The following is an 18572-nucleotide window of genomic DNA, read 5'->3' as shown; positions in this document are numbered from 1 at the left end:
CACAATAACCAAGTGAGATCAAAGATAGTGAATATAGAAAACTCTGTTACAGTCAATTTAACTGCTGCTTCACTGAAAACTGGACTTCTTGGCTTCAGATTTTTTGGACCTTAGTAGGAAAGTGAGTCATTAAGTCAGGAAGCTCCTTCAAGGAATTGTTCTTTGATAGTCCAGACAACACTTGAGGTTGAGACTGGTTCCCATTAATATACTCCTGACCACAACAGTAGCATAAAGAGTACCGTTGCCATCAGTTGTATCTTCAAGGAAGTCTAAGTTATCGGCAGCACAAAATATAAACTTACCCTTGATGAGGTCTGGGGGAATGGACAACCCTTCATTCAGTTCCACGCAGCAAAGAACTTTGTTTGCAATTGCAGTCTCCAGGTAGAATACTTTGTTACAGTCAATGGAGAAGCCAATGCTCTGCATATGTAACACTGATAGATCTCTCTCTCTCTCAAACCAACAGCTACTTGTCATAGTAGACTATACATATGATGCGCAGTTATGTATGTGTTGGAAACCTGCCTTGCATTGAAGCACTTGTATATGAGGCTGTCAAGGTTCCTTCCCCACTCTGAACTCTAGGGTACAGATGTGGAGACCTGCATGAAAGACCCCCTAAGCTTATTCTTACCAGCTTAGGTTAAAAACTTCCTCAAGGTACAAACTTTGCCTTGTCCTTGAACCCTATGCTGCCACCACCAAGCGTGTTAAACAAAGAACAGGGAAAGAGCTCACTTGGAGATGTCTTCCCCCCAAAATATCTCCCCAAGCCCTACACCCCCTTTCCTGGAGAAGGCTTGATAAAAATCCTCACCAATTTGCATAGGTGAACACAGATCCAAACCCTTGGATCTTAAGAACAATGAAAAAGCAATCAGGATCTTAAAAGAAGAATTTTAATTAAAGAAAAAGTAAAAGAATCACCTCTGTAAAATCAGGATGGTAAATACCTTACAGTGTAATCAGATTCAAAACATAGAGAATCCCGCTAGGCAAAACCTTAAGTTACAAAAAGACACAAAAACAGGAATATACATTCCATTCAGCACAACCTATTTTACCAGCCATTTAACAGAAGGAAATCTAACGCATTTCTAGCTAGATTGCTTACTAACTTTTTACAGGAGTTCTGAAGAGCATTCCTGATCTGGTCCTGGCAAAAGCATCACACAGACAGGCAGACCTTTTGTACCCCTTCCCAACCCCCCCCCGCCCCAGCTTTGAAAGTATCTTGTCTCCTCATTGGTCATTTTGGTCAGGTGCCAGCAAGGTTATCTTAGCTTCTTAACCCTTTACAGGTGAAAGGTTTTGCCTCTGGCCAGGAGGGATTTTATAGTTCTGTATACAGAAAGGTTGTTACCCTTCCCTTTATATTTATGACAGAGGCTTTCTGATAAAATGGCGGCCTTGTTTTCCACTTGCTTACTTTCATTCTCATTGGTGCTGAAGTCACTGCAATCACCAATGCACCACTTCAAGAAGTAGTACATGTCATATGGTATTATTTTTCAGGTTTGGCATCAGGTTTTGATCCCTGAAACTCCCACATACTGCAGGACAAAAAGCTTTTCCACAAAAATTTAGCAGCTGCAAACAGTCTTCATATTACTGTTGACATCAGTGCTTTCTGCCACTTTTGATAGAGCCCCATCTTTTGCAGCTTTTAAGGATATGCATTGTGATTCATTTCTGCAGATAGGATTGCTAAAAAGTACGTCCCTATCCCACAGTTCACCTTCAATAAATGCTCTAAGAGCCTTTCTTGTAAGCATTTGTTTGTCTTCAGTGCCATTCAAAGCACATTCTTCTCTGTACTTAGCTTCTGCATCAGCTATTGACACCACTTCCCCATCCATTTGAGCCTTTTCAAGGCAATTAATGATTTCAGCTGTGGTGCAGTAGAAAAATGGGTATTTGTTTCTGTTACTTTTTACCGTTTGACACAACCGATTACATACATTCTTGGTGTAGGATTCAATGTGATACACAATGTCATATGTGTAGGCATCTTTTGGGTCAATGCACCCACTTAACTTTACTTTCCATGCAATGTTCACGAAAGCTCTACAACCTCATTCCCTATGAACCCATCTGAGGGACCTCCTACATGCTCCTCAAGATACACAAACAAGAGGAGCCAGGCAGACCCATCACAACTGGCCACCGTATTCTTAATGAAAGAATATCAGGAGTCCTAGAAACCATCCACCAACCACTCACAGCAGAAAGGCCCAGCTTCTTCCAGGACACAACCAGTTTCCTCCAGAAACTCTGCAACATTAACAACCTCTCTCAGAACACCATCCTTGCCACCATGGAAGTCACCTGCCTATATACCAATATGCCTCACTATGACAGCACTGCTGCCTGCCTCAAATATTTACAAGATAATGGACAACCTTCAGACATCTGCCCCAAACACATTGCCAAACTCATCCATTTCATCCTTACCTATACAAATTTTACATTCAACAACAAACCATGGGAACAGCCATGGATACTAGGATGGTTCCCCAATACGCCAACCTCTTCATGTGCCTCCTTGAAGAAGAATTTCTGGACAAATGCACCACATAACCAATGATATATCTGAGAAACATCTATGGTATTTTCATCTTCCGGACAGATGACGTAAGCTCCCTCGTAGATTTCCGCCACAACTTCAGTGGCCACCACCCATCCATTAATCCCTCTCTAGAACACTCCCACCAACTTCCCATACACCACAGTCAGCTTCAGCAATGGAACCCTACAGACAACTATATACAAGAAACCCACGGATTACCATCCTTACCTTCACAGATCCAGGAACCACCTCAACCATGCCAGGAAACCTGTTATCTACAGCCAGGCACTCAGATACCACAGAATATGATCCGAGGAGAAATTCCAGGATATATACCTTAACACACTTAAAACCAACTTCACTAAACAACGCTCCATGAGAGAAGTAGATTGCATCATGGAATGGGCCACCCTAATGCCCTGATAGAACCTGTGTTGATATAGAAATAAAACTTCCTTCAACTGCATGCTTCTGGTTGTCATCTACCACCCCACACTGGAACCTATACTGGGTATCATCAAACAATTACAACTTATACTCAATAGGGGCCACATCCTGAAAGAAATCTTTCCTGGACCCCCCCTTCAGATCTTCAATTAACCCCCCAACCTTGCCGAGCTCATCATCAGAAGCTAGCTCCCCACAGACCAGGGCATACCAATTCAAAATGGCACCAGACACTGCCAGAACAACAAATATAAAATGTGTGGACCTAGCTCCACTGTTATGATGATCAGCACCCCCCACAACACACCTTTTGAGATCCATGGGTCCTACACATGCCTATCACCACATGTGGTGTAACTCATCCTGTCCACTAAATGGCCCAATAACAACTAGGTGTGTGAAATGAGATGGTTGCTATGCTCTCAAATGAACTCACACAGAAAAATGATAAAAGACAAAATCATTATATCACCTGTGGGTGAACATGTTTCACAAAGTGATCACAGTCTGACCTCTCAATCCTCATCCTCAAAGGAAACCTGTACAACCCCTTCAAAAGACGAGTCTTGGAGCTTAAATTCATAAATTTGCTAGATACTAAAAATCATGGTCTGAATAGATTTATGGCTTATTACAACAATCTATGACCCACTTAAACCCTCCTCACAGCTCCCTCCCCCTTTTCTCCCTTATGACTGGAGAAGCGTTAATAGGCTACTTCACCTTGCATGGTTCCTTGAAATATGTATTAACTACTTATGCTAAACAATCTATTCCATCTTGTATTTAGTTGTGACTCTCTGAGTCCCTTTCCCAGACCTGAAGAAGAGTTCTGTGTAAGCTCAAGAGCTTGTGTCTGTCACCAACAGAAGTTGGTCCAATAAAAGATATTACCTCACTCACCTTGTCCCTGGGACCAAGATGGCTACAACAACACTGCATATAAAGACTTTGATTTATTTACCCTTTTTATTTCCATCTTACATGTTATCTGCCCTAGTTTATGTTCCTTTCTATTGGCTTCATATAGGCTTGATTTTTCATCTGAAATGACCTCCTGTACATTGCCATTTAACCCCATTACTATTTTCCTTGCCTTCTTGTTTCCTTTGTTATTTAGGGGTCGGCATACTTTCTGTGACTCCATTCTGATATACTTAAGTAAATGGCATGATGAACCTAAGGATTTTAATATACTCTTTACTTTAGGAACTTTTTGACTAGATTCTCACCTCCAGATTAACTTGATCATATTGTTATCAGTATTGCTCAGTGGCTCGACTATAGTTACTTCTTAAACCAACTCTAGTTTTCCTTAGGACTCAGTTGAGTATAGTCTTGCCTCTTGTGCTCATGAGAACTAATTGTTCCATCATGCAATCATTTAAATTGTGGAGAAATTGATTCTCTAAACCTTGTTCCACTGTGACATATGACCACTTTATATGTGGGTATGAAATCACCCATTATTACTGCTTTATTATGCCTCTTTGATTTCCGTTCATAGTGTGTGCTCAGTGCGGGAGATTCTAACCCCATCTTCAGCCCCTTCATTTCAGGTAAAAGGGGTGAAATAGCCTAAATAGGTTCTAAATGTCCTTGTTCTAGCCAGGGGAGTATTCCCTTAGTGCAGGAGGATGCTGTCTTCCTTCTACAAGCTGTCTGCTGGAAGCTCTGGAGTATGAGGCATGCCAGGGACTGGCTAGGAGCAGGAGGGGATTGTCAGGGGTAGGACTGTAGGACATAGTGTTTCTGGGCTGCACTGATGCCTATAGGCAGCCAGGGACCTACTGCAGTAATTCAGACAAGCCCCCAGGGCTAAGTTATGTGCGGGTTATGTCAGCCCCTGGAGCAGCCCAGAATTGGGAGAGTGTTAAGATAGGTTAAAGCCACTTTAATTCCCGTTCTCTTAGGCTAAGAGATCTGTGCATTTTCTTTTAAAGATGCAGCACAGAATATCACCCAATATATTTTCTTGGTAGTATAATCCTCCTAATTTATCTGGGTGTAGTCCCTTACCAGTTGGGGGCTTGATAGAAGTGGCTCCCAGCACTTCTTACAGACAGCGGCACAGAGCAGAAACTGAGGGAACTGAAACAGGGACTGCTTGCTTCCCCTCTGCTTGAGAGACAGAAACAGCTTGGGGGCCAGACCAGCCACACTATGAACAAGCCAGGCACCGAATTGCAGGCCCCAGATAGCCTGCACATGGTTAGGACTTCCACACCTGTGAGCTGAGAACAAGCAGGAACAGTTTGTGGGGATAGAACTGGCTGCAAAGTGACAAGTTACAGCAGTCGGAGGGGAAGCAACCCAAGGGTAAGATGCTGTTTTGTTTCTTTCAGCCAGAGGACCTGAGACTGACTCAAAGCCCACAGCTCCACAGGGAAGAGACTGAATCCTCTCACTCCACTGTGCCTGTGAGGACTGCCTGCCCCCCAAGCCTGATAAGTTTCCCCTGCACTAGAAACCAGGGATGGCCAAGGCTTGTGGCCACCAGGGACCCTCTCCAGCCAGAAGGAAGAGCTAGAGACACCAGCAGCCTTTTAGTTCTCATTGATCTCCAACCAACCAACTATAGCCTATGGGGAGACTATGGGGGCATTTTTGTTATTTTTACTTAGTTTGTGGACATTTAGTGTTTATTGCTGTGGGATTGGTTGGTTACTCATTTATATGACATCCTTACTTCCTTTACTTGTTCCTTTCCCCTTTCCTGATGAAGTGAGCTGTAGCTCACGAAAGCTTATGCTCAAATAAATTTGTTAGTCTCTAAGGTGCCACAAGTACTCCTTTTCTCTCTACATGTGAGTATGTCTCATCTGAGACCAAGAGCATGTCTCATCTTTTGCAGATTCCTCCATGATGAGGGTGTAAAAATCACTAGAGGTTCAGGTTCCAAAAAATGAAACTATCTGGCAGGACATCAGCTATCACAGATATGACCTTTAATTCCTGATTTGATCAGAGACTCTTCCCACAGTAAATAAACCAAAACAAACAAACAATAAACCCCCCAAACACTTCTACTCTCAATACTGTTTGACCTCCTGCATTTCTGTGCTCCCAGAATCACCTGGATGCTTTCTAATAACATCGGTATATTTGAAATCTTCCTTAATATCAAATGGGTGATCTCAAATTATCAAAATTTGATTCTTTCCATTCCAGGATCTGTGGCTCTGAGGCAGCCTCACTGCGTGGACTGCCCTGCATGGAGCTGGGAGCCTGGGAGTCCAGAAATGTGCTACTGAGTCCCCGGGTACCTGCCATGTGGACCGCCTAAGACCCTCAGCCTTACTGATGATTCAGGCTGCCAGCTGGCCTGGGAGTCTGGAAGCCCTAGTGTCTTTGGTCTGGGGCAGCCCACATGTCGAGGTTTCCCCAGAGCCACAGACCCTGGGAGCTCCAGGCAGCTGCTGAGTGAAACTGTCAAGGACATCAGTTTCACTCAGCGGCTGTCAGGGTCCTTGGGAGCAAATTTAGTTTCAGAAACACCATGTCTTGGTGTTTCTGAAACAAAATATTCTTGGAATTTTGGTTTTCAGGAAATTTTAAAATAGCAAAATTTCCTGTGAACCTGAACTCATGTATTGGCCAATTCTATTTGTATTGGGTGATATTGCAAGTGCCATGATAAGGCTAATTACTTGCAAGCTGCAACTATAAACATTTTAAAAACAATCACTGTAGTCAACCCTTTGCTACCTTCAGACGTTCCTTACCTGCTGAGTTGTGCTGTACATTTGTTTATTCTCAGATCTCTCATCCACCTCACTCTCCTTACTTTTTGGCTTCAGTACTTCTTTTTGGGTACCCTATATATCTAGAACTTGTATACTCTCTTGCTTCTTAGCCACCAAATGCTTTCTCTATCATTCTTCAAGTTTCTCCTTAAAACCCTCTTCTTCCATTAATCCTTCTTACATTGGTTCCTCACCAATGATTTCTCCTTTACATGAACTGCAAGGAAAGAGGGTCATGTGGCTAAAGCATAGGACTGGGAATCTGCAGATGTGGCTTCCATTCCTGGGACTGTTACACATTTCTTGTGAGTCACATGACTTCTTTGTATCTTAGTTTCCTCATCTGCAAAATAGGGATAATAGTGCAGTAACTGTACCTAGCCAATAGACTTGTGTGGAGAAAGGTAATTCCGTTTCACTGGGGATTTCAATATTTTGAAATTTGATTTTGTTCCGATTAGGAATAAAAACTAAAAATTTTGAAAATCTGTGTAAAGGAAAGTCCTGGAGTCTGTGTCTCCAGAGCAGTTCACCTGGCTCGCTTCCTCAGAACTGCAGACCGTAGAAGACCTGGGGTCCCTGACTTAGGGGCAGTTCACTTGTCTGGCTTCCTCTGAGCCATGGATCCTGGGACCCCAACTCTGGAGCAGGTTTTCTGGCTGGCTGCCCCAAGGCTGTGGACCCTGGAATCCCTGGGACTGAGAAGCAAGCTGGCAGGAAACCAGACGTTTCAAAAGTTGCCTGGCAGGCAGAATGCCATTGGAATTTTGTTGAAATAGAATAATCTTCACAGGATGTTTCAATTTTGATGAACTGAATAATTCTGTCAGAACTCTCAGGGCTGCTATAAAACATAGTTCATTAATATGCATTGAGATCCTCAGATGGAAGTTATTTAGAAGTGCAGAATAATACTGTCCTATTTTTAAAATCTGTTTTGAGGTAGAGGGACAGTTTTCCATGTCAGTTACACATTACTCTGTCAAAGAAGGAAATTTAGATTGGTCCTTGACAAATCCATGTTGGCTATTACTTATAACCTTATTATCATCTAGGTGCTTATAAAATTATTGTTTAATAATTTATGCCAGTATCTTTCTCGATATCAAAGTTAGCAGACCAGTCCCTAGGTCCGCTTTGTACCACTTTTTAAAGATAAGTACTATGTTTGCCCTTCTCCAATCCTCAGTTATCTCAAATATAATTGCTACTAGTTCCAATATTGCTTTAGCTTCATATCATACTTCATATGACATCAAGCTTCATATCATACTCTAATTCCTATCACTCACTCCCTCTAACTCTATTGGGAGGCAGTCATAGGCACCATGTCACAATCACATTTATAAATAACATGCTCATTATTTTAATTAGTTCCTGTTTGCTCTTGCAATATGCATAGCACTTTAACATCCAGAATACATGATCTCTGTAGAGACCTACCATAACTCCTGATTCCTGCAATGACTACCCATTAATGTATGAAATCTAGTACTTGGGTAGTCTAACTGTGTAATTGAGGTGTCTGTCACAGTGCTAAACAAATGTTTGTTGAATCCAACTCTGCTTGTGCCAAAAGTATTTTATGCCTGTAAATATTAGAGAGTAAAGATGTTTCATTTCATGCAACATAGACTCTTGTGAGGGACATTGTCAAAGGATTTTTGAAAATCCAGTTCAGTTATATTTCCAAGTTCTCTTTTATCCAACATTTCTTGACACACACAAATAACCTGAGTAGGTTAGAGCAAGGATTTCCCTTCACAAACGTCAGGCTGGTTTGCCCTTATTATATATTATATTGTGCTTATTAAGTGTTTTTATAATTTTAATGATCATTACAATCATATCTCCTGGTATTGAAGTACAATAAGACTTTCTGATCTGTAATTCACAAGATCACCTCTAGCAACTTATTAAAAGATAGGTAGGTTCCCGTACAACGCTTGCAACCTTCTAGCCCTCTGGTATAGTAGCTGATGTTTAATAAGTTGCATATTTTTGCTAAGCCACTTCATTCTTAAATTCCTTAACAATTCTTGGATGAATACTGTCCAGTATTACTGACAGTACAGTCTGTTTAATGTATCTATTTGTTACAGCACTTCTGTTGACATTTCAACCTCAGAGTCTCTCATCTGTATCTTCCCAACATTCTCTTTAGTGTTCAACCTCTTGAAGGATCACACCTCTAGGAAGGGTGGTCCATGAATCATGATCCTATAATCCTGTTGCATACAGGATTAATGAATGTATATTCACATTACCTGCAGATATGGCATCTGCAAATAAATCTCCTGATCTGTTAAACGTTTTTCAGAAAGGGCTACAACTCACTCATCCTAAAGGCTACACTAATGGCAAAAAAGGTTAGGTGAAAATAATTGTAAGAAACACCAAAATCTGTGCACTAGACAGTGTCATATGTGAGTTGCCTTTTCAGTACTTCCAATAATATCTGATTAAGTAGCATCTTGATAGATTGATACCCAGAGAGGTGTATGGCATTTTTTGGTTTTTTTTGTTTGTAAAGTTGGTCCTCATGAAATTGAGGAACAGATATAATGAACAAGATGCAGCTAGCGGTATAAGTAGACACCTAACTTTCTCTGTATACAGTATTTCACCTAAGGCATATCAACCAGGATGCACAACGCATCTCTTATTCAATCTTATACCTTTCTTGAACAAACATTGTGTCAGTTCTGCCATTTTGCAAAGAAATGCGGAAACCATGCCAATATCTACTGAGAATAAGGATAAGACCATCTGACTGATTTCTATTTATGACCTAGAACCCATCCCAATAGCCAATCTCCAGATTTGTAAAAAAATCAAACAAGAAAATGCATAGAAAACACACCTACTTCTTCTATACATGAAGATTTAATGTTAATTGTTTGAACTACCTCCAATTTCCTTTATCTCTTCTCCTACTTACAACCCTGCAACTCTTTCCAGGTGTACTTTTCACCTAGAACTATCACCTCTTCCTTTGCCCCAAATCACGTCTTTCAAAAATTTCCTCAAAATGCAATTATTTTGGACATCTTTTTACTATTAGTTCGCTATCACTGGCTGTCTCTCAGTGTATCTTATGTAGCCAAGGATATACTAGATAGTCCCAGAAATCTAACAATTTTCTTTTTCCTTTTTTTCATGATTCATACTAAAATCCTTAAAACCAGGAGGCCTTTATTTACTTTCCAAAATACTTTCTCCCCCAATTCATCTGTAAACATAATAGCTACATATAAAACACTATTTAATCTGCCATATCATGGTGTCTTTGGAATTACCCTGAAATACGGTTTAAATATTCATATAATCTTTTAGATTCCAGGTTATGTTAAAGAAATGATAGTGAAAATTTCAGGCTGAAAAATGAAAGTTTCAGAAATTTGTAAGCAACTGAATCATAGATTAGAAAGGGTCAAGCAACCTTAACAGTAGTTTTTACAATAGCTCCTGCTAAAATAGTGTTTTTAATCCCCTTTAATCCCCTTATGCTGAGTGTCATGCAAATATGCAGCCCATAAAATGACCTTCAGACAAAAGAATGGGTGACCGGAATATCTATTAACATATTTTTTTTCATAGAGCCTTTGCCCTGTCCTGCTATCTTTTCACATAGAGAATTTCTTATTGAAATCATAGTTAAAGCCACACAAACATCTTTAACACTGTGCTCATGCCAACCTCTCACGTTCCATGCAACACAGCCTTCAAATCTAGTCTGTAAGTAGTCTTAAATCAGCTTAAAACAACTTAGACTGACTTTTTAGCAGCTCTCTGACATCTTCTATTTAGAAAAAGTTATGATATTAGCATAATTTGTATGTAGAGTGCAGTAAATATGTACTTCCGCACACAGATTTTGTGACAGCTCCAAAATGTTATTTTTCAGCACTATTCTACCCTATGATAGTTCCAGGGTTTGGCGCATAGGAAGTTTGTACATATAGTTATGTATCTAAGAGCACTTGTACCTTGGTTGATCTGTCCCCAATATGTACATTTTTGATTCCCAAATTGACCAAGTATGTGATTTCTCTGTACTGCATGTGGCTTTAAATAAAATAGTAGTCATTTGAATTTTTGGATGCTGTTTCATTTCAAAAGATGAGAGTGTGCAATAACTGCAAAATTAAAGTTATGGTAGTATTGTAAAAAGAAGTAACTGATAAATAAAACTTGGTACATTTGAACTTTCAGGTTTTGTTCTGTTGTAAGAAAATTAAAGTCATCTTTTACATTTTTTTCCCATAGTGATTTTTTTTTTCAATCTTAACTCCAATTTAAGTGTTTGCCTGGGAATATGCTTGAAGCGTTTTTGAAAAGTTTGGAATTACTCAGTGAGAGGAGTCAGTGAGGAGCTTGTGAACTGTGCAGTTTCTTCAGCAGAACACTGGAACTGCACAGAGACTGCTCTACTGCTTCTGAATTCTGCATGAGTGGAACTCAGTTCTTCATAGACCACTGCCATCTTCTTATGTGTCTCTGTCCCTTTTGCTTGCTTCCAGGTGAACCCTTTGTGCCCTATGTGAGGTGCTCATGCCTGCTCACCTAAAACCACACCTTGTTGGGTTCCTTACTATCGTAGCCTGATGTCTTGGTCCCATGTGAATTTTAAGCGCTCTATCTCAGGCACTTACAAAGTGTATATTTGGGTCATGTGCATCTTACATGGGGAAAATTATACCCCTCTTCTTGGGATACAGAGGCCCCTTGAGGAGCAGCTTCACCACACCAGGGAGGTAAAATTTGGGCACACCATGCTGGGGTGCACATCACCTGTGTTCTACTCTTTTGTGGGGTGAGGCAGGAGAATCTTCTGCTGTGCACATGCTCTGGTCCTTCACCTATTCCAGCCATTAGGCTCAATTAGCAGTCACAAAGCAGCACCGCTTTCACTCCCTGGACTGAGGAGTGGATTCCTTCCCTTTCCCCCATGGAGTGTCCCAATGCACAGCCAGATTAGTTAGGCTGAGCACTGTGAAAAGATTTTAGCTAGAGAGTTCATTAGGGTCATGATCACCTCACAAAATATGCAGGAACTATTGCTGATCTTATGTACTCCCCACTCTCCTTTAGCACCACTGGACCTCTCAGTTTTAATAGTGCTCCCCGGTGACCAGCTTCACAAGAGTTCTACTCATAACCTCTGTGTGACTTGAGCTTTTCCCTTGTGTAGCCACCAAACTCCACGGGAGTTCCTGTGTGGTTTCGGAGTTCTTCTGGAAAAAATCTGGACTCCTGTGGACTTTTGGAAACTGGGTGATGGACAGCAGGAATCAGGAGAGACTATACAAGGAGGGAAGCATGGGGAATGGAACAGCCGTTGAGATTATGCCAGAGTTTTTGGTGAACATTTCAAAATCTGTAACACCTCCTGCAAACTTTCCAAAAGCCTTCAGGACCTGCAGCACACCTTAGAAGTGTTACTGGTCATTTTGTCATATTCAATTCACTAGTGAACAACTTCCCAAATATGCCTTTCTCCATCTCAGAATAGGTCCTGTACCCTAGATCTTGCCAAGATCCACTGAAAAGCTCATTTAAAGTTTCTAGACAACTCATTTTGCAGACAAAAAAAAACTTCCAGGAGTTTTCAAAAATTTAGAATGACCTATTTTTTTCCACATCATATTTCTCAAAGATAGCTTGTTTGAAATCAGCTCCAATTTTATAAAAATATAATAGTAATAATGATCCCCTGGCCACAGACCATACATGCAGAATTTGATGCCAACATTTTTTTACTTTAATTTGCTTTTATTTCAGCAGCTATGGAAGCCTTTTGTCTGTACCCTAGCCATTGATTCTGTGCTTCCCCCTCAAAGATAGTTGGCACTTTGCATTGCCTTCTCTCGTGTTTCATGCTTTGCAATAGCATGAATACACCCATGCTTTTTAATCAGTTCTGTTCATTCTCTTCAATTTTCATTGCAGTAGCACCTGAAGTTAGAGGTAATAGATACACTTCCCCTTATCTTGTGAGGATCATGATGCTGTTTCCCTGTACACTATGCTCTTGCTTATCGGTGAGTGCTAGGTAATGTCAGTTAAGTCAACAAAATATATGTGCACAAATCAGATAAATGTGTATCCACTCAGTATGAGCAAATATATATCTATGCATTCATAACAATTATTACACGAACTCAGAAGGCCATTTGAAACTATGGTCCTGAAATTGTGGGCTAAGACCTATGATCCTACCAATTTAACCTCTACCAGAATCAGTCCTGCTTAGCAAATGAACTGGGAAGCGCCATATTAAACATGCTTTCTCACCTTGACAAAAAAGGCCTGCAGGAAAGTGTTGGTACACCAACATTCATACTTTCTTTTTTAACCTTTGATTTTACTATTAGTGAATTTAGACCTTGTGAAAGCTGCTGTACTGACAGCCCTGGAAACTAAAGCCCTTGGTTTATTTATCTAATTGTTAGAGCCTGGGCTGTCAGCAATGAAAGCTTCCTCAAATGTGCCCTGCCTGCTACCCCTTGGGATGTTTCAACCCTACCATGGCATAAAAACGCAGTTCAGTTTTCATGTTCATTCAAACCTTGGTCCTTTTACTGAGACAGCTAACAAGGTTGTCAATTCGTGCTAACTGTGATTAGTTTTGTGATGTGGACTATTGTCCACTAGGAACTAAACCAAGCCCACCATCTGATTTTATGTAGATTGCCAAACAACTGATGGATGGTAACAAAATTTAGTCTTTACCAACCTGAGCCAGATTCAGAGTGACAATTTAGAGATGTCCATACTCTTAAGCCATCCAGTCCCTTATTAGTATATATTTCTACCTCAGCATACCAGTAATAGGAGGTCTACTTATTTATAACCACTAAAGAGTGAAGTTGCTTTTTTATTGAGAGCCATAGATATGCCTCCCCTTTATTCATGCACATACTGTAAGTTTACGTATCATTTTACAAACATAGGCAAATTCTGCTCTCCATTGCACTAGTGTATCCAAAGTAACTCTTTTGAAGCTGCTGGAGTGAGAGGTACTCCAGATATACCCGTGTATGTGTAGTCATAATTTGTCACAATGATCTTTTCTACACTGGGAATTTTCAGCAGTTCTAGCACCACTGCTGCTCCACCAGTGCTAGCAATGGTGGATGCGCTAGTGAACATGGGAGCCTATATTAGTGTTCCCACCATTGGTAGTGCTGGAGGAGCTGCTAGACCAACACTGGGAGAATTGCTAGTGCCTCAGTGTAGACTTAATCAGATTCCCTGCTGTGAGCAGATTACAGTCTAAGAATTAGATTGCTTTAGAATTAGATCATATTTTTTAACTTTAGATCCTATAATGCACCTTTCTCAGTGGACATCCAGTTAAAAAACCTTTATGTTTTATGTTACTGATATTAGTTAATTTTTTTGTTGACTGTGGCAAATTCTTACTTAGAAATCAAAACACTGTTAACCAATTACCACCAGTAAAATGGGAATTCTTACAAATAATCCTACAGATATGAGGACCTTTAAAAGCAACAATGACGTCTGATTCCTAAGGCAGCTTAGGAAATGAAGCAATCAAATCCACATAAGAAAGCATCATTACAGCAGTTTCTACAAGGTGTTAATGGGACTGCTCACCCAAGCATGATTTGGCCTCATTTGTAAACTCTAAAATTTGGCATTTGGGTGGGCGGGTTAATATGTTTAGGCTTGAAATTAATCTGATCACAATTTTTTTTTATTACAGAACCAAAATCTACTTGCTCCACAATAGAAGGAATTGTTTTATTCAGTGCAAAATTATATTGTTTAGATAGCGAAGTTTCAGTTAAGAAAAATAACAATTATGAATAATGATAAAATATTTCTATATAGAGCACTTTTTGGTAAAAATTCATTGTCTTCAGATAAAAAGTCTTTCTGTCAAACCAATCTTTTATGTAGCTAAAAATAGTTTAAAAGAATATTTTAAAATTTTGACACATTCTAAATCCAGCAATGCTCATTTTGCAGGCCAGACCAACTCCCATTGAAGTCAATGGAAGCTGAAAAGTTCGGGCATGCTGTTTGATCTACTGAATTTCCACCATGTATAAAAAAATGTCTAATCAGGCACCATCCTGCAGTCCGTGAGCAAGTAGAACTCTCATTGTCTCCCAGATTGTATCTGAAAGATGCAAGTGTAAGAATAAGAGTTATTGAGAAAGCACGACCTTGGATTTAGGTTTGTGTTTTATTTTATATTCGCCAAGGGAAAACACAAAAGGTTTAGACTCTGGGATCTGATCTCTGATATTTGGCTTGTCTGAGAAGTAAATGATCCTATAATTAATATTGGGGACTTCTCTCTCTCATTTCAACATGTTAATTGCATGGGTTAGTGGAAAGTTGTATTGTATTCTGTGGCATTGTATTGCAACTGCTTTTTGGCAGAAACCGATTTTGTTTGATTATTCATTCTTTTGATTCTATTATAGCAGGGTTGATTCTTAAATAGAGGAGTTAATAAAACAGCTGACTTAATGTCCTTCACCAAAATGATTCACCTCTTTGAGTACTAGAATAACTAAAATTATACTTTCTCCAAAACTTCAACATACAACTTGCATAGCCAAAAATACTGCAAGCCAGCAAGTTATTATCAGTGGAGAAGAATTTGGGATCTCTTTCAGAATGCTAATTGCTGAGGCCAAGTGACATTTTCTAAGGCTGTCAAATGCAATGGAGAAACAGAATATCCCTATTGATCAAATTACTCACCAACAATGACAGCAATGATGGTGAAGAGCACAAAGGCATTCCTCACTAGGTAACTTTTAACATCATCCTTAGTTATGCTCTGCACCTTCTTTTTTGCCAGTAGTGTACGTTTCCGGACTCCTTGCTGAAAGCGCTCCATCCTATTTCCAGATCTTGGATCTTCTCCGTTACTTTTAGTCATTTATATTTTGAAAAGTGATTTCTTCTTTTATAATTTACTGCTGTTAAAATCTCCCCAGAAAGACAGAAGACCTTCTTCCTTGGGAAGTGCAGGAGGAAGCTAGAAGACAAGATATATCAAATGTCACAATAAGTTAAACTTCAGAGGAATGATCAATATCTGCACATGCAGGCAAATACTCATCATATAACAATCAGACTTGGATTATTTAGATTAATTAATTGATTGCAGTATGTGGTAAATAACTGCAACGTTTGGTGGAAACCTGAGTTTAAAGTACAGATTTTGTTCAGATCTGTATTTCTCGGTCTGCAGGGAATGGGCCTGATTCTTCTTTCATGCTGGTATAAATGAGGAGTAACTTCACTGCAGTCAATGGAGTTACAATAATGTAAAATGAATGTTACAGGACAATCAGATGCTGAATATCTATAACTATTGATCAAGCCTCATTTTCATCTATTTAGCAGGCACACATTTATCTGAACAGAATCTGCCTATCCCATCTTCTAAATGAAACTTCTGATAAATAATATCTTTTTAAATCATAGTATTCAGAATACTATGTATTTCAGATGTTTTTAGATCATTTTAATGCTTTTTGTCCTGCATTGATTTCTCTCCTGTTATGTGGCAAAACACAGCAGGAATAGTTTATCTCTTTACTTACTACTCAGGAGGTATGCCTTTGATAGTAACATTCATCTTTGAAGTGTGTAAGCTACTCTGACACATCTGTAAAACATCAGAAGATGTAACCCAGTTAGCTTGTTACTTCATGTTTGTTACAAGTTCACACTACAAGATAATGCTTTGCATTGCCTGGCAAAGCATTGATATGATTTGATAATTATCACACTACAGATTTGGCTTTAAGTTTTTTTTTAAAAGCTTTCATTAAAATAGTTGGGATATGTTCGCAAGATAATCTACTTTTTATTTCAAACACACTAATTTTTTTGACTGTTTGAAATTAATTTATTCTGTAATTAAATCTGCACAAAACTATTTTGCAAAGTGGGAATCTGCTTTTCCACAATGTTGGATAACACAACTATACCTGCTACCTACTCCAGTATTTCTTTGGTAGGGTCACAAATTCATGAATGGATATAGCTGGCTTCAGCACTGAAATCCATTCTCAATTATATAGATCGTTTATATCTTTCTGCCTTGCTACATCTATTGCCTAATTAGCTTTGCAGAAAGCATTTAGAAAGTTCAAGTTTTAGAAGAGGGATGATTGAAGTGGCTATCATGTTATTTAAAAAGGTAAGAAAATGTTTTCGATGGGATTTGGTCTTGCTTTTGGAGTTAAATATATGTTTAAAATTAGTATGCTAATATACTATTTCCCCTGCATTTTAACACATTGTAATATGTTTTTTAAAGAAGATTGTCTACACACACACACACACACACATCTCCCATTCCCCCTTTCCTGTCTCACCTAACTCCTTTTTTTTAACAAATGTATATTTTAAATTGGAAAAAGCTAAAAGAGGTAATTAGTCTTTTCTTAATTGGCTGCAGAGTGGGGAAAAAATTCTTAGGCTGAGCTAAATGTATTGTGTATGGTATTTTTGATCTTGGAGGTGTGACTGCTGTGTGTGTCTCTGAAACAGTTTTCTTCAGAAAATTAGTTTGCAGTATTTTGTAACAAGCTTATAGATTCACCCAGCCCCCTTTTCCCTCCAGGATCATTTAACACAATATCATCCCAATCTACGCTTTATAAGTAAGATTAAGAAGAAAGAAAATTCAGTATACCCCCAAAGCGTCATTATATCAAATGACCTAGAAAAGTATTTTACAAAGGAAGAGAATGAAAAGCGAAAAACACCAACAAAGTAAACAAACTCACCTTTTTAAATTCTGCAATGTTCCAAGCACAAAAGACAAGCAACAAGGTAAATTTCCCAGTAGGTACAACAGAGATGAAAAATTCAGTGAGCAAGAGAAGGAGAAGACTGACAATATGCATGTGCTCCGGATACACCAACTTACTATCACTGCAATTTAAGAAAAGGGGAGGAGACTATTAATCCAACTCTGGAAAAAAATAAAAAACACAACTGAAGGGGGGAAAATAGCTGAGCTTCTGGAATATTGATTAGTCTTGGCACAGTAAAAACAGGGTTGCTTTCTTTGTTTTTCCCCTTTCGACCACTTTCACGCTTTGTCAGTTCAGCTTCATTAGAAATGCAAAATCAGGACTCAGGAAGAACTGAAGAATGACACACAACACAGAAGGCTGGAAGTCTTTGTGATTAGAGATTTGAAACCAGGAGTCAGTAAAAATTAAACATAATTATATAACATTATTCCACTACCTTTTCCAAAAAAATGGTGAAATATATGAGGATGTTAGTCTACTTTAAAAAGTGTTTTGGTTTGGGGTTCCAAGGCATTTTCGAATCCTTAATGACAGTTATTTAAGGAAGCATCTTTCTGAAAGGTGGGGAAACAGCTTTACATCTCTCAGGAGTAACTGGAACACTATCAAGAATAGATCAAAATATGATGAGATATAGTTCTTTGTAGTTTTCTTGTTACTCAAAAAGCAAGATGATACTTGTCTGTAGTTCAGTAATTTAAGCTCTTTTAGAGTCAACCCAGTTCAGAAAAGATTGTCTCAACAGCACAGTGTGACTAATAAAGGGAAAAGCACAAAACATCCAGCTTTTCCTAAAAAATAAGTGGCCCTTTTTGCATTTAAAAGCTTGCACCATTGGAAGAAAAGCAGCATCTTTTACCTTTTCAGAATATGAATTTTGATTTTAAATGCTGGTTGAGTCACTGACAGATGCCGGGTGATAAATCATGTTGTTTAAATACTAGAGGCTTACATTTTAGCATATCTTTCATCAAATTCCTG

The 18572-nt window shown here is 39.2% G+C and overlaps 1 protein-coding gene across 1 annotated transcript in view; it reads right to left on the bottom strand.

Annotated features, from left to right (window-relative positions):
- Positions 1-18192, bottom strand: part of SLC1A3 (solute carrier family 1 member 3) — an 87282-nt gene extending 69090 nt beyond the window's left edge. Inside the window, exons 1-2 of the mRNA XM_007065743.4 lie at positions 17559-18192; positions 15514-15793 (exon numbers count right to left, since the gene is read on the bottom strand). Of these exons, the coding sequence (XP_007065805.1) occupies positions 15514-15694 (181 nt within the window). The 5' untranslated portion in view covers positions 15695-15793; positions 17559-18192. The remainder of the gene's footprint in view (positions 1-15513; positions 15794-17558) is intronic.
- Between the last annotated feature and the right edge of the window lie 380 nt (positions 18193-18572).

This window comes from Chelonia mydas, chromosome 5, assembly GCF_015237465.2.
Source record: "Chelonia mydas isolate rCheMyd1 chromosome 5, rCheMyd1.pri.v2, whole genome shotgun sequence".
NCBI classification, from domain to species: Eukaryota; Metazoa; Chordata; order Testudines; family Cheloniidae; genus Chelonia; species Chelonia mydas.
The sequence above is the reverse complement of the archived record's forward strand: the minus strand, read 5'-3'. Positions and strand labels throughout refer to the sequence as shown.